This window comes from Kockovaella imperatae, assembly GCF_002102565.1.
Source record: "Kockovaella imperatae strain NRRL Y-17943 chromosome Unknown BD324scaffold_4, whole genome shotgun sequence".
In the NCBI taxonomy this organism is placed as follows: Eukaryota; Fungi; Basidiomycota; class Tremellomycetes; order Tremellales; family Cuniculitremaceae; genus Kockovaella; species Kockovaella imperatae.
In genome coordinates, this window is record NW_019028944.1 from 166,894 (window position 1) to 184,127 (window position 17,234).

Below are 17,234 nucleotides of genomic sequence, written 5' to 3' on the forward strand. Positions count from 1 at the left end.
GCCCTTCTATAACTCATCCCTAGCACTAGCTACCACCTGCTTAGCATGCTCTGTACCTTGATGAACCCCCTCCTTTACGGCGCTAGCACCGCTCTCCACTGACCGGCTGGCATCGCCAATGACACTCTTGACCGCGTCCGTGGCAGCTTCGACATATTCTCCCGCATTCTCGGGAAATGGTGTGGCTCCAGCAGCTCGTGCAGCTTCTCTAGTCACAGAGTGTACGCCAGAGCTGACCTGAGAGATGAGAGACGAGGCGCTCTCTGAGCCTTTGGAAACACCTGATGCGACAGACTTTGAGCCGATAGAGGAGGCTGATGCTAGACTTTGCGATCCGACGGACGACGCGGATGACAGGAACGAGCTTGCACTGGATATCACTTCGATGCCGGATGAAGAGATCGAAGGTCGCTCAGGAACGATGCTCTTCGCTTTAGCCGAGAGGGACGAAGCACTGGCAGACGCCTCGGATTGAATGGAGACGAGCGTTTCCGAGGCGATGCTGGTTATCGACGAGCCGGTGTCGAAAGCTTCAGATGCGAGGGAAGAAGCAGAGACCGACGCGGATGACACAACGTCCTCGGCTCGTCCTTTGATACTTTGCGTGGAGTCTGAGTTGCCAACGGCCTCCTTGACCGAAGCAATGGCGGATTCAACCTTGTCGGAGGCACCTGAAACTACGGACGCGTGACCCTGCTTGACCGCATTGCCAATCGACTCCAGGTGCTCTGACGCGCCTTCAGGGGATGGTGTTCCTCCAACAGCCGAAACGACTGATCGGGTCGCGTCATGAACCACAGAAGAGGCGGCGTCAGAGATAGACGAGGCAGAAGCTTGAGCTTGAGAGACGACCGATCCAATGGTGCCTGATTGGTCAGAGACAGCAGAAGAAGCCGTCGCTGAAGCCTTGGAAGCAGCCGCTTCCGCAGCAGAGAGAGCGTCAACCACTTGCTGTCTTCCCTTCCCAATAATTGCACTATCCACTACCACGTCCATGGTCTCCTGTTCGATGGGCAAGATCGAAACTCGGGACTCGGAGCTCGTCTGGGATTTCGACGCGGAGGATGGTGTAGCTGGAGAGCCGGCGGCAGATTCCGCAGCGACTGCTTGCCGAGCTTCGATTCTGTCTGCCGCGGTACGTTTCAAGGTAGACAAGCGTTCTTTGAATCCGGCAAGTCTGTCGTCGAGCTCAGTGGAGAGCTCCGCAATGGCAGTGTTGATGTTGGCGTCTTTGGCGGAAAGAGCCTTATCCTTGGTCTCTCCACGCTGAAGTGCTAGGTATTTGCTTTCCCATTCCTCACCGCCTACCACCGCCGGTCAGCTTAACGAAGCAAGTGTTCAATGACCACTTACTCTTCTTCAATGCGTCGAACTTGGTCCAGTCCTATACTGAGCGTCAGCGCGTCTCGCGATTTGTCACCGAACGTCCCCACCTTGGGAGAAAGATCTGCAATTCCAGACATCTGCACCTGTTCAGCTGATGTTACTCCGTTCTGTTGACCCGACCGACCTTCAGCTTGAGATCTTCCCACTCTTTGCCAAAGAGAGCATTCAACGAGTCCATCGCCTCCTTCACGAACGACTTCCCTTCATCGTTCCATTTGATTTTCATCTTTTCACCTCTCTCCTTGGCTGTAGTGACCTTTTTCGCCAATCGATCCTCGCTCTTCTTACTAGACGCTTCGACCTGTTCTTTGGTGAGACTAGTAGACTGAGTATAAAGCTTGTCCAATCCGGCAAGAATATAGTCAATGTCCCGGGAGATCTCTTCCCTGGCATTGTTGGCCAACAGGGGCAATTTCTGAGAATCCGACAAGATGGATCGATGATGGTCCAAGAGCTGCGGGAGATTATAGATGCATGAGCCCTTTCCTTTGTGTACAACATCAGATCACTGCACCTTTTGCCGTGTGTCCTTGAGTCCCTGAGCTCCACGTTCATCCACGCGCTTCTTCAAAGCATCTCTGACTCTGTCCATCTCTGCTCGATCAAATACTTTAGCGGAAGGAGTTGCCGATGAAGCGGCTGATTTGATCGATTGAGTGGCCTTATTGATTTTTGACATGGCTGATGCTACCCCCTCCGCTGCCTTTTGTTTCTGTTGTGCAGCCTTGTCGTACGCGCTGTCCATGGAACCTCGACGTTGAGCGGCTCGGCCACCTTCTGGAGACGGTAAAATCTCCGAAATCAATGTCCAGAAGGATCTGGGTGGAGCTTCGGCAAGAAGAGGAGCAGGGATGATCTTCTCAACGAGCGGCTTGATGTAAGGGATAAAGACCTGTTTGTCGAACGCAGAGATGTAAGGGTCAAGGATGACTTGCATTCGTTTGATATGTGGTCCAAGAACAGGATCAAGGTGAGTGTTGTATTGCTTGACGATGTATCTTAAGGGCAAGATCAGTCTCTACGCGCCTAGCGTATCAACTCACGCTCGGACGATGGCGCGTCCCCGGCTCAACTGCGCGTCTGCCCACATGTACCCTTCCTTGAGCTTTGGGAAGATGATCTCCTTCGCTATCCTTTGGCCTTCTTTCCCGGCTCTGATCGCATGTGGTCTAGCCCATGTGTATCCTTGTACACTCTTCTGACGAGAGAAGTGATAAGCTTGATTGGCGTATCGTCCAGCATGTCCAGTGAGAGGATGACCAGCGATAAAGTTGTAGGTGTTCACTGAAGAGTCCGCAGCGGACCGAGCGTACTTTGAAGCAGTCTTCACGTGAGGTTCTGCGTGGGTTCGATACAGTTTCGAAGCCCTCGAAGTGTATGGCGAGGTGAGTGTGTACCATTTCGCTCGAGCCCACGGGATGTGAGGAGAGACGTATGTCAAGTAGAGTTTCCTGGCTCCCCTGGAGATCCTATTGACAATGGGTCGAATAGGACCCTCCCAGAGTTGAGTTGCGGTAGTCTGGGCATTCTTAGCGACGGGTTCGATCGCATTCAGATAGAAGGGGTGAGCTGTCGCTCGGGATTGAAGATCATCCAAGATAGGGTAGATGTATGGCTGGAGGACCTCTCGGTGGTACACGTTGGCAGGATAACATAGTGTCTGATGCAAAGTTGAAGGCTCCTTATGCAGACCGAGGGGCGTCAGGAAGAACTTGGAGATGGAAGATGAAGGTGTAGAAGGCGGAGGACAGATGACTGTGGAAAAGAGGGATATGGTGAGGAGGAAAGGGATAGTTGTGAGGATGGAAATGATCGACCAAGGATGTCTTCGAGCAGTCGCTTTGACTCTCCGTGTCGTTTGCTGTCGACTTGTCAGCGGGGGCAGCCAAGTTCAGTCGAAAGCACCTTGACGTCCTTCGCTACGTCCCTCGCCACGACTTTCGCCTTTTGCTGCATATCTCTCGCCGTGGCGCTGACGGTCGGTCCATTCTAAAGGACACAATCAATCAATCAGCAGCGAAGGATGCGCTACATTTTCTTTCGCCAACTCACGTAGAACGTTGATGCTCCGTTGGGTCCAGACGTGGACTTGCCTGATGCTTTGCGCTCATTGACACCTGGCTTTGGCATATTGAGAGCGCACTGGAGCTTTGTGGATGCCGTTGCTCGCTGTCACCACTGCTGTTCTCGTCCTCGTCGTCGTCCTCGTCGTCGTCGATGAATCGCTTTTATATTTCGTCATGGCCCATTGCGGCCACCAAGAACACAGATTGATAAGGTTGATCCCGTCTAACGTCGACTTCGGTGCTCTCTAAACTGACACGTCATATCACACCCCCATGCCCTCGACGCGACGCGTCTCTCCCCTGAACATTGCGAGAGATTTCTCCAATCTCTCTCTTGAAAATTACATTTCATTGACCATCGACCGTCACTGGCTGATCCTGATATTGACACGCTCAAGTCTTGACACTGACGTATCATGGTGAGTAGCTCATGATGATATATATCACCGCCCAATCACTCACTCTCTCCGGTTCCCTTCTTCAGTCATCACCCAACTACCCACCCTCCTCTCAACCGCGTCCAAAGCGCGCAAGGTCACCAGATGATAACCCAAACGCTGCATCTTCGCCAGCGCCTGCAGGACCATCCGCTAGATCTTCTCCTCTCCCGTCATCTCTCCCTCCTTCCTCACCCCCGGCTCCATTCTCTGATCTCGATGATGAGGAGGATGTAGGGGACGACGAAGATGAGGATATGAGAGCTAGAGGGAGAGCGAGAGATCGGGCAGACGACGAGGATGATGAAGAGGGAGAGGATCTATTCGGAGAAACAATGGTCAAGTGAGTGGTCTGCCAGAGACCGGCCGGGACGCCCTAATGGGTGACGTCCATTCTAGCGATTACGAATCCAACGCTGCGCTCGACACATACTCTCAAGCGGATATCGATGACCGATCGTCCATAGCTGAGATGACTCGAAACGAACGATTGGCAGCTGAACGGTCGATGGATCGAAGAGATCGCGGACTTGGAGGTCGTCGAGCGGGTCGTCGGGATCATATGCCGGCATTCCTACAGAGTGACGACGATGATGCGGAGGGCTACGGTGAGGGTTTATTGAGCGGCGTCAATGTAAGGAGGCGGAGAAGACAATACGATGAGCGCATGGATGAGGACGATGCCGAAGAGGAAGAGGTGAGGCATGCCTCTTGTCGGAGAGGTCGCACTGACCTCCTTTCAGGAGATGTCGCTTGAACACCTGGGGGATGTCAAGGCTGGATCTATCGCCGAATGGGTGGCCTTTGAGAATGTTCGTCGGGCCATCCAGAAGCATTTCAGAAGTTTTCTCATGACGTACGTTGATGAGAAGGGGCATTCAGTATATGGTCAACGTATCAAGCATCTCGGAGAGGGTGAGCCAATTCAGTGTCTGCTTGCGTATACGCTGCTCACCTCCCTCTCCTCAGTCAACTCCGAGTCCCTTGAGGTATCCTTTATCCACCTTGCCGATTCTCGACCTATCCTCGCTTATTTTTTGGCCAATTCGCCTCAGCCGATGCTCGCTCTCTTTGACGAAGTGGCTCTCGACGCCATTCTCCTGTATTACCCGTCTTATGATCGTATCCACTCCGAGATCCATGTGAGGATCACCGAACTGCCCACATCTACTTCTCTCCGTGAACTCCGACAGAGCAACCTCAATTGCCTCGTCAAAGTCTCCGGAGTCGTCACGAGACGGACGGGTGTATTCCCTCAGCTCAAATACGTCAAGTTTGACTGTAGCAAGTGCAATGCCGTGCTAGGCCCTTTCTTCCAGGATACGAACAAGGAGGTCAAAATCACTTTTTGCTCTGGTTGCGAATCACGCGGACCATTCAGCGTCAATTCGGAGCAGACTGTGTACAGGAATTACCAGAAGATGACTCTTCAAGAGAGTCCCGGGTCCGTTCCTGCCGGTCGGTTGCCGAGGCATCGGGAGGTCATCCTGCTATGGGACCTTATCGACGTTGCCAAACCAGGAGAGGAGATTGTGAGTCATGTCATGATTGTGAGGATATGAGCCTTCACTGACGTGGCATCAGGAGGTCACTGGTATCTATCGGAACAATTTCGACGCTTCGCTCAACACCAAGAATGGCTTCCCGGTGTTTAGCACTGTCCTCGAGGCCAATCACATCAACAAGAAGGAGGACCTCTTCGCCGCGGTCAGACTGACTGAGGAAGACGAAAAGATGATACGAAATATGGCAAAAGACGAGCGTATCTCAAAACGAATCATCAAATCCATCGCTCCATCCATCTACGGTCACGACGACGTGAAGACGGCCATCGCCCTGTCTCTCTTTGGTGGTGTGCCGAAGGATATCAACCGAAAGCATCGAATCCGAGGAGACATCAACTGTCTTTTACTGGGTGATCCCGGTACTGCCAAATCTCAGTTCTTGAAATACGTTGAAAAGACTGCGAATCGAGCCGTATTCACGACTGGCCAGGGTGCGTCAGCCGTTGGTCTCACCGCGTCCGTTCGTAAAGATCCCATCACTCGAGAATGGACCTTGGAGGGTGGAGCTTTGGTCCTGGCCGATAAGGGACATTGCCTGATTGACGAATTTGACAAGATGAACGATGCGGATCGAACGTCTATTCACGAAGCGATGGAACAGCAATCCATATCCATCTCAAAAGCTGGTATTGTGACTTCCCTCCAGGCTCGATGTGCCATCATCGCAGCTGCCAACCCTATCCGAGGAAGGTACAATCCGACCATTCCGTTCCAACAGAACGTCGAGTTGACAGAGCCCATCCTGTCTCGATTCGACGTGCTCTGCGTCGTCAAGGATGCCGCTGATCCGGTCCAAGATGAAATGTTGGCCAAATTTGTGGTTGGAAGTCATCTCCGAAGTCATCCACAATTCGCACCTGAAGAGGACGAGGTTAACGTCGCGACCAGCATTGATGCGGACGTGAGTAAAGCGAAGGCCTTGCCTTCCTTGCAGCATAGACTGATGAGACATCTGCAGATCATTCCGCAAGACGTGCTGCGGAAGTACATCATGTACGCCAAAGAACACATTCAACCTAAATTGCAACAACTGGATCAAGACAAATTGGCCAGGCTATACGCTGATCTCCGAAGGGAATCCCTTGCGACTGGCTCCTTCCCCATTACCGTTCGTCATCTCGAGTCAATGATCCGAATGAGTGAAGCGAGTGCGAAGATGAACCTGAGAGATTATGTCCGAAGCGACGACATCGACCTTGCTATTCAAGTGACTGTCGGATCATTTGTCAATGCCCAGAAGATGAGCATCAAGAAGACTCTAGAGAGGGTGAGTGTATCTCAGATCGGACAGATAGAACGCCTGCTGACTCGCTTGTCTTCCCAGGGCTTCAGGAGATATGTGCATCAAGCGACAGACAACCAAGAGCTTGTCTCGTTCATTCTGGGTCAGATGATCAAGGAAAAAGTCCAACTCTACCGTCATCAACGTGGGGAGAACCCTCCTTCGGTATCAATCAAAGTCAATGCTTTGGAGGGTCGTGCAAAGGAATTGGAGATTTACGATGTTGGACCATTCTTAAAGAGCAAATTGTTCATCGCCAATGGCTACAAGGTCGTCCCCGGGGAGGCTGGAGGGAGCGTCGAAAAGGTATTTGCAACCGAGGTCTTGTAAGGTATGGTCGACGTCATATAGTCTGGGGGGTTCTTGTTTCAGGTTCGAGTGAGGGTGGTAATATGCATTTTGCCCAGTGTATGAATACAAGGTGCTCATGGTCCAGTTTGGGTCATATGTCGTCGAACGATGCCGACCCGCCTCTTCGCCTAGGTTTCAGCACACCTTGTTCAGGTGCTGACGGGGGCTTTGGTGAAGGTACCCAGGGCTGTGGTGTCCCTGTTTCAGCCATTCGCCTCTTTGTGTCTTCCTCTGAGAGTCTTCGGAGGTCCTCTTTTGTGGCGTGTTGAGATGGATCGACCACATCCGGAGGTGGTGGCACTCCGGGAGATGTCGGTGTGGGGATAGGATAAGGTGATCGAGGGGCGTTTTCCTCAAGGGGAGCAGCAGGTGTGGAGAGTCTATGTGACGTTGATGGTCCAGACGAAAGGGTATCACCGTCAATTGACGCATAGTGTTCCCGCTGTGATTGATCGATAGATTCAACTGCACTTCGCCTTGATCTCGATTCATCGACCTTGACTGACGAAGGACCTGCGATGGCATCCCCTCCAAATAATCGATGATATTCCGGTGAATGCGAATGGATGGATAATCGTATATCCGAGTCGGAGGCATACCCTTGACGAATCCTCTCGGCACGTTCACGTTCTTCTATAGCAGCGACGAGGGGCGTCAGATTCGTTTGACGTAAATGATCAGCTTCGAGTTCCTCCACTGAAGGTGGATTCGGACGGGTATGTGATAGCCCTGAGCGGGGGATCAGCTTGACTGAAGGGACAATAAGGGGGGAGGGCAAAGGAGAGCTCACATGCTCGCCATTGAACTTGGTAAAAGCTGTCAGCTGTGGCCCCTCTACCAACTCTCCGAGACTCACCTGGCAGGTTGACCTTGCCTGAAGTGTAATCGGACAAATGTTCAATGTTGTTGTATTTGACACTTCGTTTCGGCCGACCACCTGGTATGAAATATCAGCTGAGAGGTTCACATGATCTCATCAGCTCACCTCCTGATGGCTTGGCTATCTCATAATACTTGTTCCCTTGATCCCTCACATCAGTACTCGACACGCCAGTCGATCAGTTCCGACTCTCACCACTGAGATCTCTGCCTTTGAATCGCTGCGGAACGGCGATATGAGCTGGCTGCTTTCAGGGGAAGTCTTGAGCTCCCACTCACCTTGCCACCACCCCAGGCCAGCGCATCCGCTAGACCTGTGAAGAACTTGTTCATGCTGTCGTGTCCATCATCGACATGATCACCATCGTCCACCTCCTCAACGTCACGGCAATCGCCAGTGAAAATTTGGTTCCGTTGAATCAGTGCCACGTAATACGCGTTTGGTTCTACGGTGATCATCTGACAGTTGACAGTGAGGACGACGACAGCGAAGGCGACCGTAGACGACAACGATTCAGTGTCCTCTGCCTGGCGCTAAAGAATGAAGCAGTAGAAGGGACCGAAGATTGATACACTCTGATCTTGGGTTGCGAGTTCTACAACATGTCCGGCAAGAAGAACAAAGGCAAGGGGATCATGGCGGATGGGCAGCATGGGCAGGATGGTTTGGCAGACTTGAAAATGGATAGCAGTGTGGATATCTTGGCGAGTGATCCACTTCCAACGGTCCACGTCAGCAAGTCAAACCTCGGAGAGATGAAGAATGCGCTGGACGATGCGGTGAAGAAGGTGTGTCTGTCCGTGGCCCTGAGCTCATCGCTCGGACTACATCCTGACGCTTTGAGCTTTCAGCACCTCACCGGCATGTCGTTCACCCCTTCTATATTCAATCCGACGGTTCATCTCAGTCTAGGCTATACATCCGTCCTACTCTGCTTGGGGAGTGTGCTATACTCTCTGCGTGTGGAATTTGAGGACTCCAAACCTGCTCTGTGGGTCGGCGTCGTCGGTTACTTCACATTCCAGTCGATTTTATGGGCGTGGAAGAGATGGGTCGAACGAGGAGAAATTTTCCGTGGAAGGAGACGGCGCATCGTCAAACGGGTGAGCCAGCGAAAGCGAAGATGAGGCACAATGTATATGCTCGTCGCTAACACTGAGTTTCGCCTCGCCTCTTTCTCAGATCGAGACTGATCATATCCAAATCACGACATCTACCAATTTCAACGCTCCCCAAGTCCCGTCTATCACTTTCTCCCCTCATACTCGACCTTCTTCTCCAAGTCTTGCACCTTCATCACCTATCTCTTCTCCCGGATCATCACCCAACAACTCTTCAACCCTACCGCCAAAATCGACCACCGATTCCCAACAAACCTTTACTCCGAGCTCTATACCCTCGAGCGTCGGAAAGACGGACTGTGGACCGACCTACTCTGTCCAGTTGACGCTGAGTACGACTAGCAATAGCGGGAAATCGTTGTTGAGGAAAAGTCGAGTGGTCGCAGGTCGAGGTGTCGGAGAGTTTATCGACACGCATGGTGGGATCGAGGAAGGAGAGATTGGTCGATGGTTGAATGGACTATTGATTGATGCAGGCTTGGTCGGAGCTGAGGAGACGGAAGGACTGAAGGAGGAGTAGGCGGAGAGGCCACGAGTACTGAAGGAGAGCACTCTCGAAGACGTTAGAAGCCGAATGCCATCAGGTAAACCTCCTTCCTACTTTCCAGGGTGATCTGGAGGATGGGACCTTTCACACCGAGAAATGATTTGTTCAAGAATCTCTCGGGATGACCTTGTGCGTATTTTATCTGTCAGACCATGAATAATGCACGTTCCTGCTGCTGTCGACGACGTGCTACACGGCATGCTCAATCTCATAAGGGACAACGTCGTTCGGATATCGATCATGTTGGGGTTTCTTACATTTTAAGACAATGATACGGATTCCACAATCACGATCGATCTCGACCCAGTACCAGCTGTTGCTGACGTCTTGACTCGGACTGACCAGCCTTATGATTGGGTGCTGGAAGGGCCGTTCTCATGATCTTGAAGGAACATTCAGAAATGGCCCGTTTCCAGACCAACGGATCAGCTTTCAACTTTGTGTTTGTGTCTGTTTTACTTTGTGTTCAGGACCTCGTGGGTTCCCACACTGATTGAGTCCTTCTAAGAACTCACGCACCTCACCGTGATGATGGGACTGATTGTCAGCGGATGTCCCATTCGTCCTTCGGAGACGAAGGGAAAGGGATTGCTTTCATCCTTTATACCATCCTTTTTGCAGACCTTTCTTCATATTCGGCAGGCTGCCGGCCTTCAGGCCGCGGATAACTGAATCTGTTGATTGACAGATGTCCTTGGATGAGTTCTGTCATCCCCTTTGAATCAACTCCAATCATGCGCGAAAGAATCAAGTGACAAAGGCTCTTTAAGGAGGAGCAGGCAAGATGACAGTCAGCTCCTTCTCGCCCCCTTGAACGACCCTCGGTTCTCCTCACCTTGAAATACGCGTCTGAAGCTCATACTGATTCAGCCTCACGTCAGTCATGTCTGCGCCGTACGCTGGGTCCACAGAGTCCAACCCGGCAACTGGGTCATCAGGAGCCGCCGAATCTGTGGCTGGCGGTGGTTGGAACCCGCAAGCTAGTCCGATGACACCTCAAGCGCTTGATCAAATGTACTGGTCTTTCACTCCCGGCGATCCGTCTTCATACACTGTAAGTAGGTCCAGGAGGGTATATGCAAGTATACTGACTTTGAGTCATCAGTTCTACCAGACTCTGGGCTTGGCTCTGTGTGCCGTCATCACCATGTCCACTTGGACCAACACGTTCCGATACTTTCAGACCTTTGGCAAATCCGACAATGCGCTTCTACAGAGTTGTATCGCCTTTGGATTTCTTCTGACGAGGTATGTCAGGCGAAGATACCATTACGCGGTCCGCCTTGCTTACCATGCACCGCAGTGCCCAGCTCTTTCTCCAGGTCTACCACGTTAGTGGCACCCTTCTCCTCATCCTCTCCACGAAGAGGAAGAGCTCTAGCTGACTCTCGCCTTCGAAGTCTCACGAGCTCGCATACCACGCATTTATTGACTTCGTATCCATCCAGCGAGAGGACGGAATCATCGGTTTCTCGCAAGCGCTAATCTCGAGCATTTTTGCGTTCTTTGGAGTAGTCTACTACACTCACAAGATCTATACGGTGAGCCGTTGACCAGTTCAACTCATCTGACTCCCTAGCTATCGGGTCGGAGATGATACATCCTGAGTATCGGAATGGTTGCTGCCCTTGCACATTTCGGCATATGCCTCTAGTGAGTAAGCATCAGCTGAATCTCTTTGACTTGTGGCTAAAAGATGCCTCACTCCTCACCAGTATCAATATTTGGGACCTGCGAGTACCTCAGTTCACCTTGCAGAACCCATCTGCTCTGCCCAAGTTTTACAAACATTCGAATCCATGGATGAAGGCTTTCTTAATTGTCAACATGGCACACGATGGAATCTTGTGCATCATTCGTGGGTGTATGGGGAACCAGTTGAGATCTCGCGAACTAATGGAGGGATGATTCAGTCTTTGTTCTCTTGCATCGAACAAGGAGCCGATTGTTTCATCTTGGGCAGAATCTCTTCCCGAAACTCATGGCAATCATCTTCGAGTGCATGTGAGTGAAGTGAAGGCATTCATGGCATCGCGGCGAGCTATGTCTTGCAACGCTGATGTCGCGCCACGACAGGCTGCCACCCATGATCGTCACCGCCACAATCTTGGCTGGATCATATATTGACAATAACGATGGATGTGAGTCATCCTCCCAGATCGTGAGATTATGGCCTATGCTGACGCCCAATTCTAGACGGCTGGGTGACGATCTTCTACGCTGTGATTGGCCCGCTTTACTTCCACTCCGTCATCATCAGTCTGGTCTCGCGTAAGAAGTTGCGAGAACTACTCGACAGCAATTTGACGGACCATGGGATCCTCAAGCTCAATTCCTTGCCCTTCAATAGCAAGCATTCTCAAGGTTCTCACAATGATCAAGTGAATGTCCACGTTGACCAGATCTCTTCAAGCTACACCTTGACAAAGGATCGACCTAGACTCAATAGAGATCTAGCGGACGAGGACAAGCGTAAGATCTGGGACGAGGAGAATAGCTTGAAATGGGAAAGCGACCGCGTATCGAGTGAGGACGTCCATGCTCAATAATACGAGCTATCAGCGACTGGTCGAGTCTAGTTGCGAATAGTGTGCGAATATCTGATACACGAGCCAGCCAGCGTCTTTGTATATATAGGGCCGTTTTGACTTTAGTTCTTGCTTGTTTAGTTGAGACCCCGCGTCTTGCCTGTGATGTATCTCACCGTTTGCCGTAGAGATCTAGCCTCTGAGTGGGGCCTCACAGCGAGCGACACCCATCAATGCGCGACGCTGCCAGGTCATGGTAGCAGCATGCCCCGCCACACCGACCAAATTTGCTTCCGCTGAGTCGAAAGTTCAGACCGAATGCAACCTTTCAACATTCAAGAGATATCACGAAGATAGTGCTCCTGCAATTCAGCGACTTGACTTCACCAACTAGATCACGCAGACCACCATGGCGCCTCCGAAAGGCAATGAGAATGCGCTTGGTCTAGCAGCAGAGAGCTCCAGCAAGGGTAAATCAGCCAAAGAGTTGAAAAAGGAGAAACGAGCTGCTGCCGTTGCGGCCCGTGGACCAGCTGCGACAGAACGGCCTGGATCCTCAAGTTCAGCTCAACAACAGCTGGGAAGTTCTCCTCAGCGTACGGGATCTATAGCCATGTCATCGGGAGGAGGTGGGAGCGGAGGCGGCGCTGTAGCTCAGGAAAGCTCTCGATTCGAGATCCTATCCACTATCGATATCCCGTTGGCTTCTTCTTCCTCTTCTTCGGCTGCTTCCTCCTCCCGCCAACCAGCGCCTTCATCCAAGAACACCAAGTCGATGGAGACTGCTTTTTTCTCTCATTTGCCAAATCATTCATTGCCAGATACAGCTGCGGCCTACAAGGGAAGCAAGATCCACCCGGCTGTGATTCAAGCTGGGATCATGATGTCTTCAGGGGAAATACGAGGGGCCAACGCCAGGACAATGGCGACCATGTTGGCCTTCCAGCAGGTCATTGAAGAATATCAATGCCCAGAGCAGACTGTCTTATGGAAGGATTTGCCAAATCACCTCAGTCCAATGATTGCGTGGTTGGAGGATTGTAGACCCAAGGGGGTTGGGGGAGGCAATGCCATCCGCTGGCTGAAGGGCGAGATCAATCGGCTTGGAGAAGTGGACATGGGTACAGATATCGAAGTGAGGGCGGTATAGAGCCTCCTGTCCGTGAACTCCTGGTGTAGGAGCTGACCCGCTCTCGGCGTGTAGCAAAAACGACATCTTGTTGGCGCGATTGACGATTACCTGACTCAAAAAATCGAATTTGCCGATCAAATCATCATCTCGCATGCCCAGGAAAAGATCAAGGCGGGAGATACGATCGTCACTTATGCTAGGTGGGTCGTGCTGAGCATTCTTGATGTCTGCACCGTCTGACTTGAGGCAGATCATCAATCATCGAAAAGGTCCTATTGCAAGCTTGGCGCCGGATGAAAGAGGTGGATAGCAGTGCCGAATTCAGAGTCATCGTTGTGGACTCGAGACCATTGAATGAGGGTGAGATGACACGTCGTCTTTCTATGATCTGCGTCACTCATATCGTCACCGCTCAGGCCGATCAACCCTCTACACGCTGACTAATGCCGGTATCCCCTGCACCTACACCCTCCTCCCACTCGCATCATCTGTGTTGCCAAATGCGAATCTCGTTCTGGTCGGGGCCTCAGCTCTTCACTCCGATGGATCGTTGTACTCTCGAGCAGGTACAGCAGTCATCAGTATGCTCGCGAAAGAGTACCGTGTGCCCGTCGTGGCTTGTGTCGAAACGTACAAATTCGGGGAAAGAGTCTCTCTGGACTCTGTAGCTTCCAATGAGATTGGCGAGCCTGAACAGCTCTTGCAGATCCCAGGCGGCAAACCATTCCAGGGAGATTTCCCGGCTACGTTGACACCGCTCAACCTCATGTATGACTTGACGCCAGCCAACCTGATCACGACGTTGTGCACCGAGGTGAGCTTCACCATGATGGTCTACTCTGAGCTCATACCCCTGCAGCTCGGCTTCATTCCTCCAAGTTCTGTACCCACAGTCCTGGGCAAAACCGCCCCAGTTGTATGAGCGGTCTTCCCCATTTCACTGCAATGGCCTCACGCATTCCAAGAGAGCCAAGAATATAGCATGTACAGCATTAATACAATAGGCCCTTTTGCGTCACGCAGGTACTAACGTCCTCTCCCTTCTCGTACCTGAGATCTGTCTGGTACTCACGGCCGAGTCCGGCGCTAAATTCTCACTACCAGTCTTGAGCGACATCCGACTGCCCGCCTCTTTCGATCGCAACATTCTCCCGTTGTGATTACCTAGAGATGGCGTGACGAGTGTCATGGATGATAAACGACGGTTCATCCGTGGATTCGGTGCTTTGAAAGGTGCAGGCGTCTCCATTACCTCCGGCAAGTTGTTCGTCGAGCTACTGATTCGGCTTGACGAGACCAAGGGCGTGCTACCTGCAATGCCGCGGACAGCAAATCGTCGCTTGACCTAAGGGGGAGAAATGTAATCAGCTCTGCTCAGCTTGCATGAAAGGACCGGTCAACTTACCAGCTCGAGTTCCTGCTGTTTCGAGTCCAAAGCGATATTCAGCATCTCCAGATCCTCCTTGAGTTCGGCCTTGCGTCGATGCAACGCAGCAATCTCAAGGTCCTTCGTAGCAGACTCTGATCTGAGTCGAGCAAGCTCATGAGGATCGGACCGAGTTGACAGTGAGGCAAGAGCGGATTCCTTGCGAGCGATCAGGAGATCCCTCTGGAGCTGCAACATGTCAGTTCTGGGTCTCCGCAGAAGACCTACCTCTCGAGCTTTTTCCTCCGACACTAGCTTCGCGTCCCTCGCTTCTCGCAATTCACGTTGAACGGCCTGAAAGGCGGAGGAGTGATCTTGCGATTCTCTTTGAAGGTCCTCAATCAGTGCCGAAAAGCGGTTCTTTTCTGCCCTGGCATCCAGTTGGATTCTCCTTGAGCTCTCCTTGAGTTGCGAGATCTCGTCATCCCTCAAGGCAATGGCATGTTCATCCATTGATGCCCTCTTCTTCCATTCCTCGCGCTGCGACTGTGCTGCGTCTCTCTCGGCGCAAGCGATGCGCGACTGGTCCATGCTCTCCGCAAGCTGGGCATGAAGCGCTCTCTCGCGCTTCGATACTACCTCCAGCTGCTCCCTCAGCTCCTCATTCGTCTTCCGGTCTGAGTTCAATTGCGCAACAGAGCCGTCACGTTCCTTGTCTGCATACAGCTTCTGCAGCTCATCACGCTCTGCCCTAGCATCGTCTCGTTCCATTTGGACTTGCGCCGCCTTGCCATTAGCGATAGCCAAATCCGACATGGCTTTCGAAAGCCTGATTTCTAAATCTCGGTTGAAAGACTCAGCAATCGTCGTTCGATTGCCATCATTGAAGCTTGCAACCCGCACAGGCGTTGGCGATGGAGTCTGTTCGTCCGCCAAATGTAACTTGTCCAGTAGATTGGAATCACTGCGACGGAGCTGATCGACTTCCGCCTCTAATTCCTCGCATTTCGTCCTCCACACTTCCGCTTCTAGCGCTCGGATGTTGAGATCAGCTAGCACGGAATCTCGCTGCGACACCTCATCTTGCAGGCTAGTGACAAGTCGTTGATACAGCGTCAACTCGTTGGATAGCGCCGCAGCGTGGGCAGAATGAGCGTCGAAGACCGCTTTTGTAGGTTCGATCAGGCCGTATACCAATGGCGATGGTGTTCGTAACTCCAGGGAGTTGACCGATGAGCTAGCGGGGAACACGGGGGAAGGTGTAGCAGAGGAGCAGTCAAAGAAAGCCGTACCGTTCCCTGGTGTATTTGGAAAGCCAGACTTGTTGCCAGCTCTGGACGTGTCAAAAGCTCTCGCTGGAGGAGATTGCAAGACTTTCTCAACGATGGGTCTGGATGGCTCGTCATTGTCTACGGACGCCTTGTCGGGAGACGCTTTGATCAAGGGCCAAGAGAGGTCGGCTTGCTCCGCTGACATGTCTGCAAAGATGGACCGGAAAGGCTTGGAGTCCTTCACAGGAGTGATAGGCGAAGACGGTCTGGCTGCAAGCGGAGCTGGGCTCGAAAGTAGATTTCGCTGAAGAACGATATTTCTGGGCACAGGACTGTCTGTATCGCCAATTTGTGATCCGCTAGCCTGTGCTCCTGTCTCTTGACGAGGCGGTGGTTGGGCGACTCGGTTCGGCCGTAAAGTCTGCAAGAATGAGACGCCGTCCATGGATGCGTCCATCGAATGACCCGAAGCAGTCATTGGTGATCCGTCAGGCTTTGACTGCGCCACTGAGAAAGAAGGTATCCCCGACATGTTGAGTTTCTCCGTCATGAGGTCGGACATATCTTCCGGGACGAGCATCTCCTGAGAAACCAGTTCAGAGATTTCATCTTCAGGTGGATCAACCGCTAGTCCGAGTGGAGATGAATGGATCGTAGGTTGACCTGACCATGGTTCTCCCTCCTCCTCCGCTACCTCGCCTTCGTCGTCGTATTCTCCGGATTGGTTACATGAAGTAGTGGAGCTCGCCACGAGCGATACTTCGCCTTCTTGACCTGGTACTTCCCAAGATTCATCCATTCTAGGCAAGGTATCCGAAAGAGATCGGCGAGGCGACATGGCCGGTACGACGGACAGTAGTTGAGATAGGAAGGATGTGGAAGGGGATTTCCGAGCCGGTTCTGTTGACATATGTAGAGAGTGGTTGGGAGTGATGACTCGGAATCTGTTCTTAGGGAAGAAGCGCACTGTAAAAAGAGGAGGATCCGCATGAGATGAGAGGCATTCTTCTCGAGTTGTGCGAGGCCATCGCAAACTCACCGCCGTTGCCTGAGCCGGGGGTTCCAGATTCCCGCAAGATCCCTTTAACCCCTTCTCGTTGCAGATTCCTCACAGCAAGTGGAGTCCCCATCACAGGAGCCTCGAGCATATCACCCGAGGCACTTGAGCGCATCTCAAGACGATGTTTGACATCTTTCTCTCGCTCAAAGTCGGATGGATCTATGTCTCTGCGTTAGATATGACATCGTGCGGTCAAGTGTTTATCCTCCTCACCGGCTGGATTCACCAGCACCATCCCCCTT

General features: G+C 52.1%; 7 protein-coding genes across 7 annotated transcripts; 5 read left to right on the forward strand and 2 right to left on the reverse strand.

The window, feature by feature from the left end:
• Positions 1-6: 6 nt before the first annotated feature.
• Positions 7-3,516, reverse strand: BD324DRAFT_649601 (hypothetical protein; the record flags this gene model as incomplete). Its single annotated transcript, XM_022018016.1, has 8 exons — positions 7-1,304; positions 1,354-1,384; positions 1,434-1,463; positions 1,511-1,840; positions 1,901-2,384; positions 2,430-3,247; positions 3,292-3,375; positions 3,439-3,516. The coding sequence occupies 8 exons, from the start codon at positions 3,514-3,516 to the stop codon at positions 7-9; spliced, it is 3,153 nt and encodes a 1,050-aa protein (XP_021872144.1).
• Positions 3,517-4,146: 630 nt separating this feature from the next.
• On the forward strand, positions 4,147-7,066 carry BD324DRAFT_607790 (MCM2/3/5 family-domain-containing protein; the record flags this gene model as incomplete). The annotated part of the gene is made up of 7 exons (XM_022014083.1): positions 4,147-4,232; positions 4,289-4,586; positions 4,633-4,804; positions 4,859-5,421; positions 5,474-6,355; positions 6,413-6,721; positions 6,779-7,066. 7 exons carry the CDS (start codon positions 4,147-4,149, stop codon positions 7,064-7,066), a joined length of 2,598 nt encoding a protein of 865 aa, XP_021872145.1.
• An 18-nt stretch (positions 7,067-7,084) lies between these two features.
• BD324DRAFT_343415 (hypothetical protein) lies at positions 7,085-8,866 on the reverse strand. The gene is made up of 6 exons (XM_022012526.1): positions 8,246-8,866; positions 8,163-8,187; positions 8,073-8,108; positions 7,944-8,024; positions 7,878-7,892; positions 7,085-7,816 (listed from the first exon to the last, which is right to left on the reverse strand). The coding sequence occupies exons 1-6, from the start codon at positions 8,423-8,425 to the stop codon at positions 7,179-7,181; spliced, it is 975 nt and encodes a 324-aa protein (XP_021872146.1). The 5' UTR covers positions 8,426-8,866; the 3' UTR covers positions 7,085-7,178.
• On the forward strand, positions 8,570-9,608 carry BD324DRAFT_649604 (microsomal signal peptidase 25 kDa subunit-domain-containing protein; the record flags this gene model as incomplete). The annotated part of the gene is made up of 3 exons (XM_022018017.1): positions 8,570-8,755; positions 8,819-9,070; positions 9,150-9,608. 3 exons carry the CDS (start codon positions 8,570-8,572, stop codon positions 9,606-9,608), a joined length of 897 nt encoding a protein of 298 aa, XP_021872147.1.
• A 561-nt stretch (positions 9,609-10,169) lies between these two features.
• Positions 10,170-11,357, forward strand: BD324DRAFT_343660 (hypothetical protein). The gene is made up of 7 exons (XM_022012528.1): positions 10,170-10,459; positions 10,517-10,689; positions 10,741-10,883; positions 10,939-10,966; positions 11,084-11,176; positions 11,215-11,288; positions 11,332-11,357. The coding sequence occupies exons 2-6, from the start codon at positions 10,519-10,521 to the stop codon at positions 11,230-11,232; spliced, it is 453 nt and encodes a 150-aa protein (XP_021872148.1). The 5' UTR covers positions 10,170-10,459; positions 10,517-10,518; the 3' UTR covers positions 11,233-11,288; positions 11,332-11,357.
• On the forward strand, positions 11,358-12,378 carry BD324DRAFT_343661 (hypothetical protein). Its single transcript, XM_022012529.1, has 4 exons — positions 11,358-11,493; positions 11,549-11,639; positions 11,712-11,776; positions 11,832-12,378. Exons 1-4 carry the CDS (start codon positions 11,439-11,441, stop codon positions 12,182-12,184), a joined length of 564 nt encoding a protein of 187 aa, XP_021872149.1. The 5' UTR covers positions 11,358-11,438; the 3' UTR covers positions 12,185-12,378.
• Positions 12,379-12,629: 251 nt separating this feature from the next.
• BD324DRAFT_588511 (hypothetical protein) lies at positions 12,630-14,297 on the forward strand. The gene is made up of 6 exons (XM_022013765.1): positions 12,630-12,723; positions 12,790-13,298; positions 13,368-13,495; positions 13,546-13,655; positions 13,712-14,109; positions 14,155-14,297. The coding sequence occupies exons 2-6, from the start codon at positions 12,939-12,941 to the stop codon at positions 14,215-14,217; spliced, it is 1,059 nt and encodes a 352-aa protein (XP_021872150.1). The 5' UTR covers positions 12,630-12,723; positions 12,790-12,938; the 3' UTR covers positions 14,218-14,297.
• Positions 14,298-17,234: the final 2,937 nt, after the last annotated feature.

Coding starts and splice junctions, on each gene's coding strand:
- BD324DRAFT_343660 (XM_022012528.1), top strand. CDS start 10,519: ATGTCTGCGCCGTACGCTGGGTCCACAGAGTCCAACCCGGCAACTGGG. Junction 10,690..10,740: donor GCGATCCGTCTTCATACACT/GTAAGTAGGTCC, acceptor TTGAGTCATCAG/TTCTACCAGACTCTGGGCTT. Junction 10,884..10,938: donor TTTGGATTTCTTCTGACGAG/GTATGTCAGGCG, acceptor CATGCACCGCAG/TGCCCAGCTCTTTCTCCAGG.
- BD324DRAFT_343661 (XM_022012529.1), top strand. CDS start 11,439: ATGAAGGCTTTCTTAATTGTCAACATGGCACACGATGGAATCTTGTGC. Junction 11,640..11,711: donor GCAATCATCTTCGAGTGCAT/GTGAGTGAAGTG, acceptor GCGCCACGACAG/GCTGCCACCCATGATCGTCA. Junction 11,777..11,831: donor TATTGACAATAACGATGGAT/GTGAGTCATCCT, acceptor GCCCAATTCTAG/ACGGCTGGGTGACGATCTTC.
- BD324DRAFT_343415 (XM_022012526.1), bottom strand. CDS start 8,425: ATGATCACCGTAGAACCAAACGCGTATTACGTGGCACTGATTCAACGG. Junction 8,109..8,162: donor CAAAGGCAGAGATCTCAGTG/GTGAGAGTCGGA, acceptor TGAGGGATCAAG/GGAACAAGTATTATGAGATA. Junction 8,025..8,072: donor GATAGCCAAGCCATCAGGAG/GTGAGCTGATGA, acceptor ATTTCATACCAG/GTGGTCGGCCGAAACGAAGT.
- BD324DRAFT_588511 (XM_022013765.1), top strand. CDS start 12,939: ATGGAGACTGCTTTTTTCTCTCATTTGCCAAATCATTCATTGCCAGAT. Junction 13,299..13,367: donor ACATGGGTACAGATATCGAA/GTGAGGGCGGTA, acceptor CTCGGCGTGTAG/CAAAAACGACATCTTGTTGG. Junction 14,110..14,154: donor TCACGACGTTGTGCACCGAG/GTGAGCTTCACC, acceptor ATACCCCTGCAG/CTCGGCTTCATTCCTCCAAG.